The 22182-nt window shown below is 62.9% G+C and overlaps 3 protein-coding genes and 1 long non-coding RNA gene across 4 annotated transcripts in view; 3 read left to right on the plus strand and 1 right to left on the minus strand.

The window, feature by feature from the left end:
* The first annotated feature begins 170 nt into the window (after nt 1-170).
* SNX33 (sorting nexin 33) lies at nt 171-5841 on the plus strand. Its single transcript, XM_030015411.2, is given in 4 exon segments — nt 171-1613; nt 1615-2638; nt 2640-2817; nt 4919-5841. Coding segments are annotated over 4 exon segments (1692 nt in total). The 5' UTR covers nt 171-1377; the 3' UTR covers nt 5173-5841.
* A 6276-nt stretch (nt 5842-12117) lies between these two features.
* Nucleotides 12118-14952, plus strand: LOC115341288. The gene is made up of 3 exons (XM_030014006.2): nt 12118-12370; nt 13224-13846; nt 14626-14952. The coding sequence occupies exons 1-3, from the start codon at nt 12118-12120 to the stop codon at nt 14950-14952; spliced, it is 1203 nt and encodes a 400-aa protein (XP_029869866.1).
* CSPG4 (chondroitin sulfate proteoglycan 4) overlaps nt 14759-22182 on the minus strand; it is a 29157-nt gene continuing 21733 nt past the window's right edge. The window contains exons 6-10 of the mRNA XM_030015628.1: nt 19609-19807; nt 19270-19404; nt 18964-19118; nt 17884-18067; nt 14759-17487 (exon numbers count right to left, since the gene is read on the minus strand). Coding sequence (XP_029871488.1) covers nt 15575-17487; nt 17884-18067; nt 18964-19118; nt 19270-19404; nt 19609-19807 — 2586 coding nt within the window. The 3' untranslated portion in view covers nt 14759-15574. The remainder of the gene's footprint in view (nt 17488-17883; nt 18068-18963; nt 19119-19269; nt 19405-19608; nt 19808-22182) is intronic.
* LOC115341954 lies at nt 17406-18078 on the plus strand. The gene is made up of 2 exons (XR_003923583.1): nt 17406-17648; nt 17900-18078. It is a non-coding gene; the product is annotated as an uncharacterized LOC115341954 (long non-coding RNA).

The raw sequence follows: 22182 nt of genomic DNA on the forward strand, positions 1-22182 counted from the left end.
AACCGCCCCGCCGCGCCCCCTGGCGGCTCGGAGGCTCCGTCGCCGCTCTCCCGGTGCAGCGGCGGTGCCGTTCCGTTCCGTGACTCAGTTTCCCCTTCAGCGCGGCAGCGACCGGGAAAAGCGGGGGCACGGCCGCTCCGGCCACGGGCCTGGGGGACACGCAGGGGCAGGGACAAGAGGGGACGACCACCGCGGGCGGGGATACCCGCTACCATTCCCGGTCAGGGAGCAGCCGGTACCGGCAGCCGTACCCCCGCCCCGTCCGTCCGCTTCCCCGGGCCGGCTGCCTGCAGAGGGCAGCGTGAGCCCTAGCCGTGCCGCTCGCCGCGGCTCACACCCCCCCCCCCCCCCCCCCTCCCCGTGCGTCACGGGAGGCCGGCGGCCACAGCCCCGCCGCCGGGCAGCAGCACCGACATCGCGCAGCGGCAGCGGGCGCCGACACCGGAACCGGGCGGCGGTACCGACAGCGGCCCCCCCCTCCTCCTCCTCCTCCTCTTCCTCCTCTTCCTCCGGTCCCCTGGCCGGCCACCGCGGCTGCGCTCGGTTCCCGGGATCCCCCTCCCTCCGCCGTCCCCACCGGCACCGGCGGGGGCCGGTCCCGCTCCCGGTCCCTCTCCCGGTCCCGGTGGTGCCCTGCCCTACGGAACCCCTTTCCCCTCCATCCTGCGGGAGATTTGGGGGATTTCGGGGGAGGGGGAAAAAAAAAAAAAAAACAAAAAAAACCAACCCCCCCAAACAACAACAACAACAACAAAAAAAAACCAACAAAAAAAAAAAAAAACCCCACCAAACGCCGGGAAAGTCGGTCCGGAAAGGAATTGCAAAATCCCCGGGCCGGGATCACGGGAGGTTGGGCTGGGGCTTGGGGTCGGTTCCCGGCGCTTTCCCGCCGACTGGCAGCCGCCGGCCGGAGGAAACCGGGGCGTCTTATCCGCAGGAGCCCCCCGAGAAAAGTCGCTTTGGATTTATTTCCTCGCTGGCAGCCGGATCTTTTCCTCCCGGAGAGTGAAACCGCGGGATCGGCGTTCCCAGCGAGATAAAACCTGCGTGGCCATGGCAGAGCCCGGTTCTCGGTCCGGCCGGGGGTTCCATCCCGTAGGAGCGAGGGAAACGCCGCTCGCTTGACCGGGGAATGTTGGTTTCAACCGGGGCCCTGGCATCGGGGGGGGGCACTTGGACGTACGGACCTTGTCGTCACCTCGTAAGGGATTTCTTCTCCACCTTTTTTTATTTGCCTGAGAAACCGACCAAGCCTTTTCCCACAGTGCGGGCCGGCCCCGGCACCGAGCGAGCTTGCGGTATCGCCGGCGGGGGGGTGGGTTTTTTTTAGGCTGCGGGGATTGCGTTACACCCTGTCGCCCCTTCCTGGGACCGACCATGGCGTTGAAAGCCAGAGCGCTTTACAACTTCCAGAGCGAAAACAAAGAGGAGATCAGCATCCAGGAGAACGAGGAGCTCGTCATCTTCAGCGAGAACTCCCTGGACGGGTGGTTACAGGGCCAAAACAGCCGCGGGGAGACCGGCCTCTTCCCTGCCTCCTACGTCGAAATCCTCCGCTCCCGGTCGGGCTCCAACTACACGGACTACTCCGGCAGCCCGGCCGGCTCCCCCGGGCACGACTCCTTCTACACAACCCCCCCCCAACCCCGGCATCTCCTACCAGGGCAGTTTTGAGGACGACGACGACGATGATTGGGACGACTGGGACGACGCTTGCACGGTGGTGGAGGAGCCCCGGAGCGCGCCGGGCACCAACGGGCACCCTTCGCCCAGCCTGCAGTACCCGGCGGCGTACGGCCACCACCAGCACGCCGGGTACCATCCCAAGCCGGCGCTGGAGAGGCAGGACAGCATGAGCTCCTCCAAGAGGGGCAGCGTGGTGGGGAGGAACCTCAACCGCTTCTCCTGCTTCGTCCGCTCGGGGGTGGAAGCCTTCATCCTGGGCGACGTGCCCCTGATGTCCAAGATCGCCGAGGCGTACTGCATCGAGATGGGCTCCAAAGGTCCCCAGTGGAGGGCGAACCCCCACCCCTTCATCTGCTCCGTGGAGGACCCGACCAAGCAAACCAAGTTCAAGGGCATCAAGAGCTACATCTCCTACAAGCTGACCCCCAGCAACATCAACTCGCCCGTCTACCGGCGGTACAAGCACTTCGACTGGCTCTACAACCGCCTCCTGCACAAGTTCACGGTCATCTCGGTGCCCCACCTGCCCGAGAAGCAGGCCACCGGGCGCTTTGAGGAGGACTTCATCGAGAAGCGCAAGCGGCGGCTGATCCTCTGGATGGACCATATGACCAGCCACCCCGTCCTCTCCCAGTACGAGGGCTTCCAGCACTTCCTCTGCTGCCGTGACGAGAAGCAGTGGAAGCTGGGCAAACGCCGGGCGGAGAAGGACGAGATGGTGGGCGCCAGCTTCCTCCTCACCATCCAGATCCCCACGGAGCACCAGGACCTGCAGGACGTGGAGGACCGCGTGGACGCCTTCAAGGCCTTCAGCAAGAAGATGGACGACAGCGTCCTGCAGCTGACCAACGTGGCCTCGGAGCTGGTGCGCAAGCACGTGGGGGGCTTCCGGAAGGAATTCCAGAAGCTGGGCAATGCCTTCCAAGCCATCAGCCACTCCTTCCACATGGACCCCCCCCTACAGCTCGGACGCCCTCAACAACGCCATCTCCCACACGGGCAAGACGTACGAGACCGTGGGGGAGATGTTTGCCGAGCAGCCCAAGAACGACCTGTTCCTCATGCTGGACACTCTCTCTTTGTACCAGGGGCTCCTCTCCAACTTCCCAGACATCATCCACCTCCAGAAAGGTAAGGGTGGCTTCTCCTCCCCTGGTGATGACCTCTCTGGCGTGATGGCCCCACGTGGGTGGGAGCAGCACGGGGAGCGGGATGGGGGTGTAGGATGAGGATGGATGGGGACCGTCGCCCGTGGCTTCCAGGGAGGCAGCGCGGTCCCTGCTGGCGTGGCTCCCCGGTCACCCCATCCCGGGAGAGGCCGCCGGGGCTGTTGAGTCCAGGCTCGGGTTTTGCCTCAAGCGATGCCGTGGACTCCGTAACTGCTGCCCAAAGCGCTGGCCGGGGGACAAGGGGGGGGGTCAGCGCAGACGTCGCTGCCCTGAGCGGGAGCAGGCACCGTTGCCGTCGGCTCCGGGATGGCCTGCCCAGCACCTTGTGAACGAGGGGCTGCGTCGCGTATCCCCACCCACCACCGCTCGTCCCTCCTCATCCTCCCTCCCCGGCCGAGGCAGCGGTTGGGTCTGGTCTGGGCTTCCTCCCCCCCAGGGCTGGGACACGGCTGGGAGCGTGGAGGGGCCGGTGGGGCTGTGCAGGGCGGGTGGGACGTGGACACGTCCATTCTTCCCACCGGCCCTCACCGCGCTCCCCTGGCCAGAGGGGACACACGCTGGACTTTCTGGGGACGACCGGGCTCAAACTCTTCCAGACTACATCCCTACCCCACTGAGCCCGGGCGGCAGGGGGGGTGGGTTTAGCACCCCCAGGGCACCGGGGCTCCCCACGTCCCCTTCGTCCCCTTGCGCTTTCAGGTCCCCTGGGTGTTTTGGGGGGGGGTCGGGAAGGAGGAAGAGGGGGCGAGAGGGGTGTGCTCTGCCCTTCCCGGGGAGAGCGTCGGGGAAGGCAGGCAGGGCTGGGCGTCCCTTTGCACCCAGGCGGCGGGGTGCGACGCAGACGGGGAGCCGGGTGCGGGAGCGCGGCCAAAGTCCACACGCTCCTCCCGGTCCGGCTGCCCGTACCGGCGTCCCCGGGTTTTTGGGGGGGCAAATGGGGGGGTTGCCCTAGGCTGAAGCCAAGGTTGTCCGCATCCGAGCACCCCCGGGGGGGGGGGGGGTGTGTGCGTGCATCGCTCCGCATCCCTGGAGGAGGCTGGGAAGGCGAAGGGGGAAAGGGAGGGAGGATGCGATCCAGCCCTGGCCGCTTCCTCGCCTTTCCCTCCCTGCGTTGTTTACCGCAGCGGGTGAAGAGGGGCTGGATCCCGTCCGGAAGCGAGGCCGCGTGGGCAGAGCGGAAGGCAGGATTTGGCCTCCAACCTTTGGTTCTTCCTCCTCCTCCTCCTCCTCCTCCTCTCCGCTGGGAGCAGGGCTGGTGCGGTGGGAGCACCGTAACCCTGGGTCTGGTGCTCCCGGCAAGGGGCAGGGAGAGGGGAAAAAAAAGCCCGGCGAGCTGCGGGCCAGATCCTGTTTTCGGGCAAAGAGCCTCTGTGCTAATGAGGGGGGAGGAATGCAGGGCTGGAGCCAGGCAGGATTCTTTTGAAACCGAGCTGTAAAAATAAATGGAAGGAGAGGGAAAAACTGGTGTCAGAGCACCAGCCGCCTCTGGGAGAGGGAGATGCTTTCCCAGCCGTGCTCCAGCCGGCACCGCGCACCCTTCCCGCGCCCCGATTCACCGCCTCCCGGGCTGGCGTCTCCCGGGGCTGCTCCCGACCCCCATCCACGGGGTGACATCGAACCTTTGCAGGGCAGGCTCGGCTGGGGTGCTCGGCTGTGGTAACGCTGCCCCACGTTAGCTTTGCACCCCGAGCCTTGAGTCGCACCCCTCCAGCAGCCCAGACCCCCAAACCTCCGGCTAAATGTGACGCTGACTGCCCAGGGATGGGGCGGAAAGGGAGCTGAGGAGGTCAGAGTCCAGAGGGAAAAGGCTCCCGGTCTTTCCCTGCCTGGAGGAGAGGGATGAGGATTGATGGGCACAAGGAGATGACAGCCCGGGAGCACGCGGATCCCTCCCTTATTCGCGTGGGGCAGCTCCGCACCTCCGGCTGTGGGGCCGGGCTGGTGCCTCGGCACGGCGGGCGAAGGGACCCACCAGCGCTGGCCGGGGATGCCTGTGCCAGGGGAAGGGGGACGGAGGGTCGCACGGATCCGTCAGCCTCTCACCCTTCCCCCTGCCTCGCCAGGCGCCTTCGCGAAGGTGAAGGAGAGCCAGCGCATGAGCGACGAGGGCAGGATGGACCAGGAGGAGGCGGACGGGATCCGCAAGCGCTGCCGCGTGGTGGGCTTCGCCCTGCAAGCCGAGATGAACCACTTCCACGAGCGGCGCGTGGCTGACTTCAAGAGGATGATGCAGTCTTACTTAAAGCAGCAGATCGTCTTCTACCAGCGTGTCAGCCAGCAGCTGGAGAAGACATTACGCATGTACGACAACCTCTAACGCCTCCGCTTGCCGCCCTGCCGAAATCACGCACTTCTCTATCCGCAGCCTTGCAGACCTCCTCTGTTTGTGACGGGCTGAGAACGAACGGGAACTCGTGACGCTAGTGACCAAATACCTTTGGGCTTTCTTCCCCCTTCCCGGGCGGGCAGGCTGCAGTCCTGCGGGGAAGGGCTCGCCCGCGGGCTGGCCGTGCCACCTCTTTCCCTGGGGACCTCCCACCCTGCTGCGGGTCTGGCGGGGGCGCAGGGGGGGTCACAAGAGAGACGGCCGTGGAGGTAACGGTGCAGGTATCTCTGCCCAGTGATTTTTAGCTTTCTGAAAACCCATCCTCCTGGAGCAGAGGGATGGGTGCATCCCAGCCCGCTGGGAGAAGAAATCAAAGCGGTCGACATTTTGCACACTAAAAGCTTTTCTGATGGAAAAAAGAGAAGAAAAAAGATCTTTATTTGGAAGAGAATGATTTTTCTTTTTTGTCACGAGATATTTTCAATACTTTCCATTTTTTGCAAATGTTTCTGCAGCATTTTTACCAATCAGTTTTTAAATAGACGCACAGAGGCGAAGGGAAATGTCTTTCTCGAGCATGGCTGTTGACTGGGAAAAGGGAAAGAAAAAAAAAAAAAAAGCCCCACAGCCTTTTCAATAAAATTGTCAGTAGAAAACCCACCCAACTCCTTCCCAGAGATGTCTGTGGAAAACGCAGCTGCTCCAGGATCCCGGGGAAGGCTCCGCATCCCAGCATCCCCCGGCTTCCAGCCAGCTTCCGAAAATCCCTGTGCTGTGGGCGGCGGGGGGGGGGGGGGCTGAGCACCGCAGGGGGGGGACCCCCGCACCGGCCGCCCTCCTGCTCTCCAAACAACGTGCCGAGGAGCAAATCCTGCCCCTCTTTGCCCTGCCCAGTGGGGCAGGACCCAGGGCAGCGTGCCGCTGCCTGGGGAGACAGCGGGGCTGGCACGGGGGCCTTGTTTTCGAAGGGAAATGGCTGGGATAAATCACAGCGAGGAAAGTTAGGGCCGGCTTGGCGTGGCTCCAGGGTTAAAATTAGCCCCGGCACGCAGGCCAGCGGGGTATTGTTAAAATAACTGCGGCGCTGGGAATGCGACGGGCCGCGCTTCATCCTCCCGGAGCCCTCCCTGGCCCCAGCCCGCGGGGACGAGCACGCCGAAATACAGCCGGAGGCGTCGCGCAGCCTTCGTCTGGGCAGGACGCGTTTCCTCCTGCATCCCGCAGCCGGTCCCCTTCACCACGGCCCCATCCCATCCCCATCCCATCCCCATCCCACCCCAACCCCATCTTACCCCAGCCCACCCCAGCTCCTCCAGCGGCAGCAGCAGCCACGGGAATCGGGGCGGCTCACCCCCGTGCTAACCCCGTAGGGGTTAACGCTTCATCCTGGCCCCGCTGGATGACCGTGACCGCCGTCGCCTTGGCCCCATGTTGAGGCCAGATGCTGTGCGGAATGGCACGTCGTCCCTTCAACCCCCCCCACCCTCCCCAAGTCCCGCTCCCGCCTGCTCTCCGTCGGGATGGAGCCTGCCACTGCCGTCCCCAGGCGGGCAGCCAGCCTCCGGCACCGCCAGCAGCCTTCGGAGCCATGCCGGCATCCAGCTGCGGCATCCCGGCTCCCCCGGACCCGGCTTGGCCGGGGGGGGGGGGGAATATCCTGCCTGGGGTCCCCCCATCGCAGCATGGTCCCTGGGATATCCCGGAGACAGATTTTGGAAGGGTCTGGGTGTGGGGTGGGGGACAAGGACCTGGAAGGGTGGGAGAGCCGATAGCGGTGCCGGGAGGGTGCGTGCAGCCCGGGCAAAGGAGTTAATCCTCCTTGGAGCCACCCTGAGAAACGTTTGCAGATTTGGGTCCCAAACCCAGGCCGGTCACACCCTCGGTGAAGGCTGAACGCCGCGAAGAGCTGCCTCTGCTCACAGGGTGTGCGACCGGCGCGGGGAGATGTCCCAGTGCCCCAGGAGATCATCCTGCGCTCCAGCATCCTGGCATGGGGACGGGGACAGGACAGGGTCCCTTGTGGGGTGCGTGCAGCCCCTCTGAAGGCTGTGCCTCAGTTTCCCCAAGGGTGGACCTGTGCTTTCTGCGGTCCTTCAGCACCCTGCCCCACCGGTCACCCCCCTGCGTACCCCCGTGCCTGGACCACGTTCCCAGGGCTGGCTCGGCACGGCAAACCCATCGGTCGGGAGAACCTGCTTCCCATTAACATTCCTGCCTCTTCCCTCCGCTGCCCGGCTGGGGCCCTCCCTGCCCACAGGCAGGCGTTTCGGGGTCTGCCTTGGCTGGGCAGGGGGGCTGGAGCATCCTCCTGCTGCCCCCCCACCCCTCCGACGACCTCCTGCAAAAGCACTGAGGTTTGGAGGACGGAACCAGCTCCGAGCATCCCGGCGGGTGCCCTGGTGCTCCCACCGCTGGGTGGGCACCCCAGGGGCAGGGTGGCGGTGGGGAGGGGGGGCTGGGGGTGCACACAGCGCTCCCCGTGCCCCAATGGTTTCAGTTGCTGCCCTTATCCAGGACACAGGCTGTTCCCTGCTCCCGCTCAGGGTCAGGGCGAGAAAAAAAAAAAAAAACCCGGGGCACGGAGGGCCGAGAGGAAAAGCCGGGAACGCGGGGCAGGTCTGCTTCCTCCTCCCGCTTCCCAAGGCTGTTCCCGCGTGGGAAAGCCAAGGCCGAGGCACCGCCGCGAGCCCCGCCGGCACGACAGCCGGGTGGGGAGGTGGCAGCGGTGGTGGTGGCCGGTGCATCCTCCCCGGCGAGCACCGAAGCCGGCACGGGAGAGCCCGTCGCTGCTTCTTCTCCGGCGGGCGACTTCCAGGAGCTCTTGTCTTGCTTCTTCCCTTCGAGCCTCTCCCCGCTATGGAAAGGAAATCTGGCATCCTTGGTTTGACCTCTGGGAGGCCGGGGTTTATGTGCAAGCCAGGCCAGCAAGCAGTGGGGACAACCTATATCCCACCGGCTGGATGCTGCGGGGTGGGAGGATCTCCTCCTGGGTGCAGAAGCAGCCAGGGTCCTGCCGGGACCGGCCGAGCGGCTGGAGGCTGGGGATGTGCTGGAGCTCGGAGGCTCGTCAGCCGCACGGATACCCCCACCGGCCCCAAGCGCTCAAGAATTTGGGATCAGACACCAAAGCAGCCCGGCGGCCTGACCCGGCTCCTCCCTATGGCAAAGGGGAGCGTGGGGTGCAGCTCCCGGCAGGGCGGCCGGGCAAGATCAAGCCTGCCGGGCACGCTACGCTGCCGAGGCGCTTAGGAAGCGCGTTGGATCGGCACGGCTGCCAACGGGGAGCAAAGTCACGCCTGCTCGTCGGGGCTGGCAGCAGCTCCGGGGCTACGCGTGCAGGGGATGGAGCCCGGTGGGATTTTGCTGCCCCAACCCAGCCAGACCCATCCCCGGCGCGTTGGGAGGTGGAGGAGCGTGTGCCGGCGTGGAGGAGCAAGACCGGGCAGATCTGCACATGGGAGGGCACTGGCGTGGGGCGTCAACGAACCGGGGGCGGAGGGAGACAGCTCAGAGGGCCAGCTCAAATCTTTTAATCGCTGCACTTCTCAAATATTTCTGAAGCGTGACCCTGACTCGCCTCCTCCAGGCAAGGCAACGAGCACCAGCTGGTTCCACTGGCTGCGGCTATAAATGCTCCCTCCTTTTCTCAGCCCAGGGCAATTGTGGGGGGGGGGGGGGGTCAGCAGTGCCTGGGCCAGGGGAATAAGTTGGGAACCACCTTTAATTGCAGCTGGGCTTTGCCAGCCCTCCTCCTCCTTCCCCTGCTGCTGAGCTCTGCTGCTCTGCAAAGGGCTGGTCCCCCTTAGCCAGAGCCAGGGCGATGCTCAGGGCAGACCCTGTCCCAGCTCTCCGTGCCAGGATGGATAATCCCTCTCCGGTCCCCGGGAAGGCGCAGAGCCCGGGGAGGTAGGTCCTGCGCTGCCGGCAAGCTGCGTCTCTGGGCGTGTTGTTTTTGCAGGAGGAGTGGAGAGAGCAGGCTCTGGGATGTGGTTGTCCCTCTGTCATTGTCTGTCTGCCTTGGGGTTGCTGGGTGTGGAAAGAGGATAGGCTCGATCTGGCTTGGATTTAAACCAGCAGCCGGGCTGGAGAGCCACGGCAGGCAGCGGCTGCCTGGGGCTTGCTTTCTGGTGTCCAGGTCCTCACGTCTCCGTTATTTCCTCTGCTTGCCAGGGCCTGGGAAGCTTTATCTCAGGTGGGCAAGGTGGTGGGGAGATGCCAAAGAGGATCCTGGGGACAGCCCTGTCCCTGCGTAGGCTTGTCCCCACCTCCTGTGGGGGTGACGTGCCTGCAGCCTGCTCTTCCCCCCCCCCCAGGCTCTGTCCTGTCCTGTCCTGCTGGGCTTGCTGCCAGCTGAGCCTGTTCCGCAGGCTCCGGGCATGGCCTGCCGAAATCAGGCAGGAACGTAGCAGGGAGGGAGGGCTCCGAGCATCCCAGGGTGCTGGGCTCGGCTCGGAGCCGAGCGGAGGTTCTGAGCCTCGTCACACTGAGCAGCAGATAGCCCGAGGTCCGGCTGTGAGTTTTCCAGGTGGGGCAGCTCCGAGGATGGACCTGGCCACCCCTGGTCAGGTCCTTCACCTGCCTTGGGAGGAATACGTGTCCTCCTGCCCTCCCAGGTAGGGTCTCCCGGAGACCTTTTCTCATCGCCTGCCATCAGGGAACGTGCCCCCCCATGGAGAGCCCAGCATGCTCCTTCTGGCTCCCAGAAAAATCCAGAGCATCCCCTGGGGCTGGTGAGAGCTGCCAGGGAGGTTTTGGGATGGGGACAGGGAGGCAGGAGCCCTGGGACCACGCTTTGCCTCCCCAAAATGGGGGGGGGGGGGGCTGCCTGCATGAGCTCGGGGGGTTCGTGTGCTTGATGTGCCTCTGCCCCCAGGAGCAATGTGGACAATGTTGTCACGAGGTCCCGCAGCCTGTGGTGGTCCACAGCAGCGGAGGAGTTTGGAGGCTGGGGACACGATGCTTAGGTGGGTCCCAGTCTCGTGTGCAAGGCTTGGATGTGCTGGCCCGAAGCCTGTCTGGAAATGAAGTCCCTCGTTTGTTGAACCCCCGCATTTGCATGGCTAAAGCTTTTGGGGAGGGTTTCAAAGCCAAATGATGCTATCTGCCCTGGCTGGATGCTGAAAGAAACCGTTTGGCCTGTTATTTGTTTGCATTTGAATAGGTGCCTGGAAACTGGTTCATGTCACCAGAGCTGTGACAGACTCTCCATCCCCACCTGCGAGCCTCTGTGTCTCTGGCTCCTGCCACGATGCTGGTATCGTTATTAACCCAGGAGAGGCGTCGGATCCAGCCTGCCGCAGATGCGATACCTGGGAGACCGCCGTGAGGTTATGGTCCCCTTCCTGAGGCAGTTATGCGTGGCCGGGAGAAGCTTTGCCTTGCCGCAGTGCTTGGACTCATGGCCAGCACAGGACAGGGCCAGGCTGCCGGGGGACGTTGGGTAACTCAAGAGGAGGTTTTCTGGCCGCTTTAAAGGTGCTGTGCGCTTGCTGAGGAAATGGCAGGGGAAAATTGCTTTTACTCCCTTCTCCTTGCTGCTTCTGTCGTTTAAACGTGTCCCTTCCCCACTGCCCGCCTGGGGACCAGCGGGGCTGCCTTCTCCCTGAGCCATGCACCAGTGCTGCTCCTCCTGCCTCAGCTGATCTGAGCTTAAATCGGGATGTTAACCCCAGTGCTGGGCTGAAATCCCGGCAGGGCTGCAGGGACTTCCCAACGGATCCAGCCCAGGCTGCATCCTGCCCTGGGATCCAGCTGCGGGGGCTTCCCAGCGGAGGAGGAGAAACTCCCTGCTTCTGGGGCTTACAGAAAGCAAGGGTGACTTCTTAATTATGAACAAAACAGAAGTGAAACTCATTGGCATTTTTGCTACTTGTGAGCCCCGCTGTGACTGGCTGGGTAATCTGGTGGTCAGGCACCGAGATGCTCTTACCCGTGTGGTCACCTCGGGGTATCTGGAGGGACACCAGCTATCGAGTCCTCCTTGCACCTCCTGGGTGGCTCTATTTGGCGACGTCCTTGCTTTTGACATGCCTCTTCCTACCATTTAGGAGGTGGTGGCAGGTATGGTCTGTCATCTCCGTCCTGTCACACCTCTGTGAATCACTGCAACTCGCTCGCTGTCCTTTGTCTCTGTATCTGGGTGTCTTCTGGCTCCTGCCCTGCTTTCTGCCACCCCACGTTTTCCCTTTGTGACTTGAGGCTTTGCTTTAGCCTGGCTGTGGGCTTGACCTGCCTTTTATTCCCTGACCCAGGCGTCCTCGGAAGCCGCATGTAGATGTATGGGGGTCCTGATGGCCTGTTGATCCAGGTGCCCTCAGCACCTTCTTAGAGTCCCTCTTCTGCCTTTCCTGCTGTTCCCACACCTGATGTCCCCACTCCACCCCAACCCTGCATTTCTCCGCACTCACAGGCTGGGCACAGCAATGCCTCCCTGGGCCCAGGAGCAGGGATACCTCCCTCCTGGGCAGCACCCACCCGTGACACCCTCTCCCACAGCCGGACTGGGCAAGACCTGCACCCTGCCGTGGGTGCAAGTTCCCTGCCTGCAGCTCAGGATTGGGGTGAGCTGGAGGTGCTGCAGAAAGAAATGGGTCCGGCCATGTCCTGGGACAGGGGTCCGTGGGGACAGCGGTCTCGCTCTGGGTGGCTTTTCTTGCTTTAAAACTGTGGATAGAAGGCAGAGGAGGGACACGGGTGTGAGACACCCGGGGTGTGCCCAGCCTGGGGAAACACCAGCGGCTGTAGGTGCGGGAGGAGGTAGGGAAGTGCTGTGGGTGAGACCCGGCATCGGCTCCCTGGGAATAGGGCACGCGAGTGCATGGGCATGGCTGGCGCTTGTCAGCCAGCTGTGCACATCTGGCTCACCTTGTGGGGCAACAGCACACCTGGCAGAACACCTGTAAGCATCTCGCTCGAAGAGCTGCGGTCAATGGCTCGATGTCCGAGTGGAGACCAGCGATGAGCGGCATTCCTCAGGGGTCGGTACTGGGACCAGCACCGTTTAATGGCTTTGTCGGGGATGCGGGCAGTGGGATTGAGCGCACCCTCAGCAAGTTTGCCAACGACGCCAAGCTGAGCGGTGCGGTCCATGCGCTGGAGGGAAGGGATGCCATCCAGAGGGACCTCGGCAGGCTCGAGAGGTGGGCCCGTGTGTACCTCATGGAGTTCAACTGCAAGGTCCTGCACATGGGTTGGGGCAACCCCAAGCACAAATACAGGCTGGGTGATGAGTGGATTGAGAGCAGCCCTGAGGAGAAGGACCTGGGGGGGTGTTGGTTGATGAGAAGCTCAGCGTGACCCGGCAATGTGTGCTTGCAGCCCAGAAAGCCAACCGTATCCTGGGCTGCATCAAGAGAAGTGTGACCGGCAGGTTGAGGGAGGTGATTCTCCCCTTCTGCTCTCGTGAGACCCCACCTGCAGTACTGCGTTCAGCTCTGGGGTCTCCAACATAAGAAGGACATGGACCTGTTGGAGTAGGTCCAGGGGAGGGCCACGAAGATGATCGGAGGGCTGGAGCACCTCCTGTGAAGACAGGCTGAGGGAGTTGGGGTTCTTCAGCCTGGAGAAGAGAAGGCTCTGGGGAGACCTTAGAGCAGCCTTCCAGTACCTAAAGGGGGCTGACAAGAAAGCCGGAGAGGGACTTTTTACAAGGGCATGTAGTGATAGGACAAGGGGTAATGGCTATAAAGTGAAAGAGGGTAGATTTAGGTTAGATATAAGGAAGAAGTTCTTCACTGTGAGGGTGGTGAGGCACTGGAACAAGTTGCCCAGGGAGGTTGTGGATGCCCCATCCCTGGAATTGTTCAAGGCCAGGTTGGATGGGGCTTGGAGCAACCTGGTCTAGTGGAAGGTGTCCCTGCCTGTGGCAGGGGGGTTGGAATTAGATGATCTTTAAGCTCCCTTCCAACCCAAACCAGTCTGTGATCTTCCCTAAACCTCTGCAAGCTTTATAACCAGCTCAGCAGGGAAGGGTGCAGCCCAGCTCCTGTCATCCCCAAAACCTCCTGGATCAGAGTGGTTCTGGCCCAAACTGGGGTGAGGAGGGGGGGCTGCGCCTCTGTGTGAGCAGGCAGCTTTGGTGCTGTGCCCCGGCCAGGTGCGGAGCCCACGGGGCTCTGGGGAAGACAGAGATGCTGTGCTGGCTCTTGATGCAGGGAAGCCAAAGGGTCCGGCCAGGAAAATTTCGAGCTTGTTTGGGCTGTGGTTTGTCTGTTCTGCAGCCAGGCAGGAGCCCCGCCGGACCCTCAGCCCTTCCCTGGGTGGGTGGCAGTGGGCAGCACTGAGGCTGGGCCTGATCCTGCCCCAGCCATCTGGCTGCAAACCCCAAATAACCCATGCGGAGCCACCAGCTTTTTCGGGATTTAAACCTTGCCAGCGGAGCTTGGCCCTGGAGAGCCACGATCCGTCCTGGTGTTTTCCAGGTTACCGACTGTCCTCCCGTGACCTCAGGAAGTGGAAGTTTCCCAGCAGCAGGAATACAACCACAAGCTTTAAAAATAACCTGCTTCGCTTTCAATGCTCCTTACAAAATAGGCCATGTTCCTTCTATTTAATCCCCGGGCACGAGGCGAAAATCATTCGACAGGAAAACACGGCAGACGCTTCCAAGGGGGCCCTCGGTGGATGCCACCGGCTTCCCTGCAAACCTCCATCCCTTGCTGGGGGGGTACGTACTTAGCGAAGATAATAAATGTGCTTGCTCGAATGTGATGGGGACGGCACGGAGCTGCCATCTGGAAGAGGGAGGGAGGCGATGGCACTCCCTCCGCTCTGCGGGGAGAGATTGTCCCAGCCTTTTGGGAGCAGCGCTGCCCTGGCAAGCTCTGAGCCGTGGCATGGGCAGCCTGGTCACGCTCTCCCCGTTTTACAGAGGGGAGAGGATGCGATTTGTCTCTGAGCGGAAGGAAACATCACTTTTTTCCCCTCTGGATGGGGCAGGAGGAGGGTTTTGGAGGTGGGGAGGCTGCCTCTGCCATGTCCCGTCTCGCCTGCGCCGTGGGGCAGGTCGGGGCTGGGGGACACGGGGCTGCCCGCCCGCACCTCGACGGCTGTGGATGCCCAGTGGGATGTGCTGGCACCCGCCGGCTAGAGCCCGGTAGGTGTTATTTACCGCTCGGCAAGCATTTGGCACCATAAAGGCAGCCAGGAAAACCGTTGGCGCGGTCCAAGCAAACAGCCCCGCTCTGCCGCAGCCTTGGAGTGGGACCGTCCCGGGGTGCTGGCTTGGGGAGGGATCGTGGGATGGATTTTACCCTGGGTTAGGAGGATGCAAATGTGAAACATCCCCCGGGGTCTCGCTTCAGCTTCCCATCGGTGGTGTGAGAGTGGGATGTGCCCTGTGATGAGCTTCCCAGCTGTGGCAATGCAGGGTATTATTGTTGGGTCCCATCCTGAGCTCAGCGCTCAGTTTTTCCTCTGCTCTTCCTCAGACAATTTCTATTTAAGTTTTTAGGACTCCAGGCTGGGGAAAATTTGAGCAAGAGCCCAGAATTTGGTCCATTACCTCCAAATGTCGCTCGGCAGCTTGCTGGGCTCAAAACAGGCCTGGCGAGGGAGACGGCTTACGAAAACCGTGATGCACCTCGGAAAAGGCACTTTATTCTGTTTACTTCTGCCGTACTGGAGTATACAGTGGAAAACCGTGCTGGCTCCGGTTCCCCGCTCTCCTTTCCGGTTTCGCGCTGCCCAGGTGAGCGCCTGCCGTCCCTCCCCGCTGAGGGCATCCTACCTGTTGTGCAATCCCCCTGGGGCTCGGTGCAATCTGCTTTATGAAACATACAGCAAGCACGCAGAGAAAGAGCGAGGCGGGTTTTTTCCAAGTGGGTGGGGACTCCTTAAATTCCCCTGGCATTGGCCGCAGAATTTTTTCCGAGCCTCTGCTCCAGTGTCTCAGCCCGCCTAGCCCTGGGGGATTTGGGCAGCTTCATCCCCAGCCTGACTCAGCGCAAGCCGCTCCTCATCCTCCCTCTTGCGCCAAGAGCTGTGGCAAACACCCCCGTGGCGGTCGATGCTGCCCGTGGAGGAGCCACCACCGGACCTGACTGGGTGGCTCGGTGGGGACCGGTGCCATCAGGTCCTCTCCAGCGCTGTGGCCACCATCGGGTGGCCCAAATGAGCACCCAAAGTCAGTGTTCCCCAGGGATGCTCAGGCATTTCGCCTGCCCCCGCTTGCTTATGCAGCGCCCCCCTCCCCTGCCCAAAGCCACCTGGAGATTTGGGGGTCCTGGGTGGGCCGGACCAGCAGCCCCCGTATCCCCAGGGCCCTCCTGCATCTGTGGGATGCCGGCTCCCAGGGAGGAGGAGGAGGAGGAGGAGAGCAGGGGAGGAGGTGGCCTGCGGCGCTCTGGGAGGGTCCGGACCCCCAGGCGGTCTCGTGCCCCCGCGCCTGAGCCCTTCACACCCAGTACTGGTTGTTTTTCAAGGGGGGGTTGGAAGTCCGGCAGTACTGGAGGAGCTCGGGGTCTGGCGGCGCCCCAGGACCGGTGCCATGGGGCGGGGGACCCATGCCCTTGCCCTCCAGGGTGTTGACAGTCGTTAGGGGGATGCCTTGGTTGGGGTCCGTCCTGCGGAAGGTCTCCTGGTCCGGCACAGCCCCGTTCTTGGCCTTGGAGGAGGGGGTGCCCTGGACGTGGTGCTTCCCCGTCTTGTTGCGCTTATGCAGGTAGAAGAGCAGGGGCAAGATGAGAGCCAGCAGGAGGAAGATGAGGCAGATGGGGATGATGATGCTGAACATGTTGGCCTCAACGAAGCTGAGGAAGGAGCCCCCTTCCACAGGGCTGGGGCTGGTGGTGGCACCGGGGGCCGGCCAGGTGGTGGGGGACATCCCCAGCTCGCTGGCATTGGGGCTGCTCCGTGCCGTGCCCTGGGAGCGGGGCACCAGGGGCGAGGGTGCCAGCGGAGCCGTGAGCAGGGTGACACCGTAGGCTTTCGAGGCGTTATAGGGCTCAATGCTGTACCCCAGGGATGCCAGAGCCGGCGGCACGCCGGCGGCTGCCAGCTCGAAGACGAAGCTGTCGCTCTGCAGGGGCTGCTCCGTCTCAGCAGTAGCCGGCACCTCTAGCCCGACCAGCCCTTGCTCCAGCTCACTCTGGCTGAAGGTCTCGATCGGGGTGGTGGGTTGTCCCGGGTCCCTGGAGACCCTCACGAGACGGCTGCCACGGGGCGCCCTGCGGATCTTGAAGACTGGGATGCTCTTGGTGCGGTTGGCCAGCTCGCTGGCATCGAGGACGCTGGTGTCCAGGAGGGCCGTGGTGCCCCTGGGCCACACGCTGCCCGTCTGAGCCTTCACCAAGGCGCGGACGGTCACGTTCACCACCCCGGTCCTGTTGGCTGCCTGTGACGTGGCAAGGAACTGGAAGTTGTCCTCGGGAGAGGTGAGGTCGGTGAAGGTGAACGTCACCTCCCCGCGGTCCAGCTGCTTCTGCGAGAAGCCCTGTGCCGGCTTTTGGTTGACCTGCACTTGGCCAAACCGTGGGTCCCTGGTGATCCTGTACAGGGCATTGCCCGCCCCAAGCTGTGCGGCTCCCAGGAGGTGATGGTGGGACACAGAGGCCCTGTTCAGGTCTTGGGGCACCTCCAGCAGCACCGGGCTGGCAGCGCTGCTCGTCGCGGGCAGCACCTCGACCTCCAGTGAAGTCAAAGTGGGCGGGTGGTGGCCGTCGGAGAGGCTCAGGGCTAAGGACCCTGGAGCACGGCTCCCAGCGGCAACAAACACCACGTGGCCCGCGTTGACGTCTGCTTGGGTGAAGCGGTTGATGGGCTCCCGCGGGTTGTGGGCTTTGGCCACGTGGCCAGCGAGGGGTCTCTGGAGGACGCTGTACACCATCTCCTCTGGGGAACCCGAGGGGTCTGCCACATCCAGGTATTCCTGGGACAAGGTCACCGTGGAGCCTGGTGGGACCTGCAGCACTTCTTGCCGCCTCACCACCTGTGGTGGCTTTCTGCTGCTGCTGGTCACTGTTATATTGAAAGCTTCAGAGATGACCACCCCTTCCTGCGGAGGATGGATGGACTGCTGCACCCGGGGCCGGAGCCAAGCCTTAAATCTGAAACGGTCTTCAGAGATGCCGTCTCCACCATGGGCGTACACCAGGCGTCCTGTGGCCAGGTCTGACTGCAGGAAGAATGGCCGTGACCGCTCCAGGGGCACACCAGCCAGCAAGAGCTGCCCGTGAGCCGGCAGCCCCGTCACCAGGAAGACAACGTCATGTGCAGCCCTCTCGGAGACCGGGATTTGGCTTAGGAGGTTGGAAGCATCCAGCACCGAGGTGCCGATCTCAGCCCGTTGAGCCCTTGCAAGCTGGAGGCCTGGGGGCGAAAAGGGAAAACCCAAAAGTCTGTCATCCCTGGGAATAGCCGGGATCTGCTGGAGAGGAGAGCAGACCCAAGCGAGAGCAAGATATAGCAGAAAAAGGAGGATTGCAAAGAAATGGAGAGGGATGAGAAGGCAACTGGGACGTGTTAGTTCGGTAAGATGATGGCGGAGGGAATTGCACAGGGAGCCAGCAAAAGGATGGATGCAATTTTAGATGTTGCTTGACATGGTATCAAAGCTCGTGCTTGGGTGGCCGTGGGAAATTGTACTGTGGTGTCTTCTTTAACCAAACAAGCCCTCCTGAAGTTTGCACAATCCTCCCGAACGGGGGGGATTGTGCAAACTTCAGGAGGGCTTGTTTGTCCCTTACTTCTCCCTTCTTTCTTTACCTGCATTTCTCCATAGCTGAGTCGAGTGCTGGGGACACCTGGCCTCGAAGGAGATCAGCACGAGGAGGATGAAGGAATCCGAGATGGTCGTGGGAGCGACCACACGGAAGCGGATGGCATCTTGGGCCAGCCAGAAGGGCTTCTCTGGCATCTTGTGCTGGTAGAAAACCAACCCGCTATCCACCTAAAAATAATAATAATAAAAAAAAACCTCAGTGAGCTCTGCTAAATGGCAAAATAAATACCCAGAGTGGGTGATACCTTGTGGGAGATGGGTGCATCTGTCTTATCTCTGGTGTGGTGGGCACTGTAGCACCAGGGGCGAACCCTGGTGATGCTGTGCTAGAGCCAACGTGTGCACCCTTGGCTCTTATCTTGGCTCCAGGAAGGAGCAGCCAAGCCCCACTTGGGTAAGAAATGGGGATCATCACCAGCCACGGCATGGTAGCCACCATCGAGAGCTCACGCTGCCTCTGTGCCGGGATGTTTCTGCCCAGTACTTGGGGAAGCTGAAGCTCAGAAGAGGGGCTGAGCTTGCTCAGCATCCTCCAAGAGCTGGGCCGGGCTCCCTCCAAGGGTGAGCACAGCACGGGGGAGCTTGCAGGTTGGGCAAACCCGTGTGCTTCTGAGCGATGGCTAGAAATAAGCCCTTTGCCGTGCTCTGCAAAAGCCTGGCCCTGTGGGAGAAGGGTGGTAGCAAGGCTTCGCTCGCAGCAGGGGCGAAACTGTTGCGCTTGGCTCTTGCCTTAGGCAGCAGCCAGGACGGCTGGGTCTGCGGCAGGGAGGTAACCTAAGAAAAGGAGATTATAACGCCCCGAGCCTTCCCCAGCACTAAATCCGAGGCTGGTGGCCGCGGTAAAGCCGGCGCTGGGGTGGCAGCTCTTAATCCCTCTCGGCAGCCGTTGGCAGAGCAGGGAAAGCCTCGGCGCGGCTGCAGCCTTGTTCTGCCTCCCGCCGAGGGACCGGGCGCCTCTGCCCGCGGTGGCGACAGGGTCCGGGCTGGGACCCCCGGCCGGCAGCGGAGGGTGATGGAGGGCTGCGCCTTGGGCTTCTGAGGGGCTGGAGGAGGTGAAAGCTCACCTGGGCTTGGGTGAAGTTCCTGATTTCCTCGCCCCGGGAGGTGCTGAGCCTGCCCAGGCGCGGGGCTTGCTCGATGCTGTAGTACAGAGTGGCGGAGCCGGCGGGGCTGTTGCTCACCGCTTGCAGGTTCTGGCCGGTGATGGGCTGCAGGGCACCTGGAAAACGCGTCCAGAACGTGTTTCGACCTGTCGCCTCGCCGCCTGCCCGCGGGCGTCTCGTGGCAGCGCTCGGGGAGGGGGTGCTGGAGGGGTCCAAGGGCCCCGCTTGCCGTTGAACTGGAAGGATGGGGAACGTGCCCGTACCCACCTGGGCAGACGGTGAGGCTCTGCTTCTTGGCCAGGCTGATGAGGGGCTCTCTCTGGGCCCTGATGAGGAAGAAGTGCCCAGGAGACAGATTCTCGCCGTCCCACAGGTCGAAGGCGAAGCCCCCGTCCAGGGGCCCTGCGGAAAGCACAGAGCTGGGCATTTACGAGGGGCAGGGGGAGCTGCAGCCCCCCATTAACCCGGCACGGTTTGGACCGGGGTGCTGTGCGATGGGGTTAGCATCCGCCTCGGTGGCACGGTGCTCCCCTCCGGCGGCGGTGTCCCCTCCCTCAGGCCAGGGGCGACGCCGGGGGGGGCCGGGGCACCTCAGCCCTGCCCTACCTTGGTGCACGAAGAGGACGAAGCCGTTGTTTATCTGGGCCTGGGTGAACCGGCGGACCTCAGCGCCAGGCGCCGACCTCAGCACAACCTTCCCGTTGGCCGGGGGCTGGATGGAGTAGGTCACCTCCTCCGCCGGGGAGTCCTCGTCCTCAGCGCTCAGGACGTGGGGGCCGATGGCAGCTGTGGCACCTTCCCGCAGCTGGGGGACAGGGAGAGGCTGTAATCCCCTTGGGATGTCCCCAGCGCTTCTCCCCTCTTCCCCAGCCTGCTCCGGACCCCGTCCCTGCTCAGACTGCTTCGCTGGGTATCCGAGCGTGTTCCAGCCCAACAAGGGCGCCTTGTCCGCCTCCGTCATCCCAGCCCCGCGTCACCCTGCGCCGTCGCCGCGTTTGCTTTGCTGGCACGGTGCGCGCGGGACAGAGGTGAGGGCTCGCCCCTCTGCGCCTCGGTTTCCCCAAGTGGTGGAAGTGGAAGAAGGCACGGTGCTGGCGCGGCTCGTGGGGCTGGGGCAGAGGCCGTGCCTTTGATGCAGCGCTCCCCGTTGCTCCACAGGGGAAGGGCTTTTTGTGGGGTCCCTGAGCCCTGAACTCAGGGTCTGTTGCGATAGGACGAGGGGTAATGGTTTTAAGCTAAAAGAGGGTAGATTCAGACTAGATACAAGGAAGAAATTTTTTACGATGAGGGTGGTGAAACACTGGCCCGGGTTGCCCAGAGAGGTGGTAGATGCCCCGTCCCTGGAAACATTCAGGGTCAGGCTGGAAGGGGGTCTGAGCATCCTGATCTAGTTGAAGATGTCCCTGCTTACTGCAGGGGGGGGGTTGATCTTTAAACGTCCCTTCCAACACAAACTATTCTACGATTCTGTGAACTCGCTCTCTGGGCTGCTGCTGTGTACGTGATGACCGCAGCCCCGTCTCTTCCTGGCTGGGTGTTTCTCTTAGCTCACGCTCCCGGCAAAGCACCCGTCCCACCGCCCTCTCGCAAGGCTGCAGCGAGGCCACGAGCTGCCCCAGCAAACCCTCCAGGAATGACAAGTATGTGGCCAAGCTCAGGGCCGCTGTGAAGCTTCTCAGGGCTGCTTTCCCCCCCGGCCAGCAGTGCCCACCCACCCCCAGGGATGCTGCCTCCCCAAAACCCTGGCATCACCCCTCTCCACCTGGAGGCAACGATTTTCCCTGCTCCTAATCCTGTGCCGTATCTCAGTCTTGGCAGACCACGGGGATGAATCCTGCGCTGCCAGACAGGTTCTGCCCACGCACCCCAGAGCTGCCTTTCGCCCTCAGGATGCCTCCAAATTGTGGGGCGCGTGGACCAAGCCCTCCCGCAGCTCGTGCAGGGCGGAACGCGCCGCATCGCACGGCATCGCGAGCCTGGCCTGCATCCTGCAAACGCACAAGACAACACCCAGGCACTGGAGGAGCTGCTCAGCTGGCCGTGCTGGGCTAGATGAGCTCTTTTCTGCCGTTTTCAGCTGGCCTGACCCAAAACATTTCTTGAGTGGGTGTGGGTGCCGACAGTGAAATTAAATCCCTCGGCAGTCCCCACGGGATGGCGGGAGGCAGGCTCGAAAACACAGTTTTGGAGAGGCGGGATGGGGGGAGAGCTGTCGGACGCACGGCCGGTGTGGGAGCCGAAGCCCTCGCAGCCAGAGCCGCTCGCTCCCCTCGACGTGCGCCGAGGTTGTCGGGCTGCTCCCTCTCCCCAGCACCCACAACCGGGTCACTTCAGCACTCGTTGGAATTGCAATCACACCCGGGGCTCGATGCCAAAGAAAACTCCCTGCGGTCAAAGCCCGGAGTGGTTTTTTTCAGGCGGGGGGGGGGGACCGGCAGCCCCCGAACATCATCGCTGCCCACTGGGGACGGGCACACGCGGCGGCTGCAGCGGCTTTGCTCGCCGCCGAGGGCCCGCGCCGCCGCAGCTGACCTGCTTCGCCGCGCTCCCCGTCCTCTCTGAATTATTAAAGACTTCTGCCTGGTTCCTGCTCTCGCTTACTCGGCTTATTATGTTTGCTCAGCCGCCGTGTCGCCTCTGCTCTCCAGGAGAGCGTGCGGGGAGGCGGCGAAATAGCGCCGGGAGCGTGCCCGTGTGTTTTGGTGCGGCAGTGGAAGCCTCTCTGTTGGTGGCACGCAGCCATCCTTTCTCCTGATGCAACCCAAAAAGCCGTTTGAGGCAAATCTGCCTGCTCCTTTCCAGGGGGGCTCCGCTTCGGGGTCTGAACCCTGCCCGTCGTCTCTCCAGCCCTGCGTGGACTCTGCACCCCTGGAGCTGGCAGGCGCAGGCAGCAGAGGAAGGCTTTGTGCAATCTCTCTCCCGGACCCGGCCTGACCTTTAAACGCTGAAGTCATCTCTCGCCAGAGCACAAACACAGCAGGGCCCGGCCCCTCCTGAGCCCTGGGTTGCTTTAGCGTTGCTCCTGCTGGGAGCAGGGAGCTTTTCCCAGCTCCGGAATCCCTCCTGCGGGCAGCCGGGCAGCTGCCGTTACCCCTCCCAGCGCCAAGGGGGGATCCCAATGGAAAGGCGGATGGACCGCTGCCTCGGAATTTATTTTGGGAGCTTTTTCTGTCTTTTCAC

Source organism: Aquila chrysaetos, chromosome 5 (assembly GCF_900496995.4).
Source record: "Aquila chrysaetos chrysaetos chromosome 5, bAquChr1.4, whole genome shotgun sequence".
Taxonomy (NCBI): Eukaryota; Metazoa; Chordata; class Aves; order Accipitriformes; family Accipitridae; genus Aquila; species Aquila chrysaetos.

Excerpts from the sequence above, each read along its gene's own strand:
- LOC115341288 (XM_030014006.2), top strand. The coding sequence starts at position 12,118 with ATGTCCGAGTGGAGACCAGCGATGAGCGGCATTCCTCAGGGGTCGGTA. Across the intron at positions 12,371-13,223 it reads CTGCAAGGTCCTGCACATGG|GGGGGGCTGCGCCTCTGTGT; the intron begins GTTGGGGCAACC and ends TGGGGTGAGGAG. Across the intron at positions 13,847-14,625 it reads CTCCATCCCTTGCTGGGGGG|TTTTTAGGACTCCAGGCTGG; the intron begins GTACGTACTTAG and ends TTTCTATTTAAG.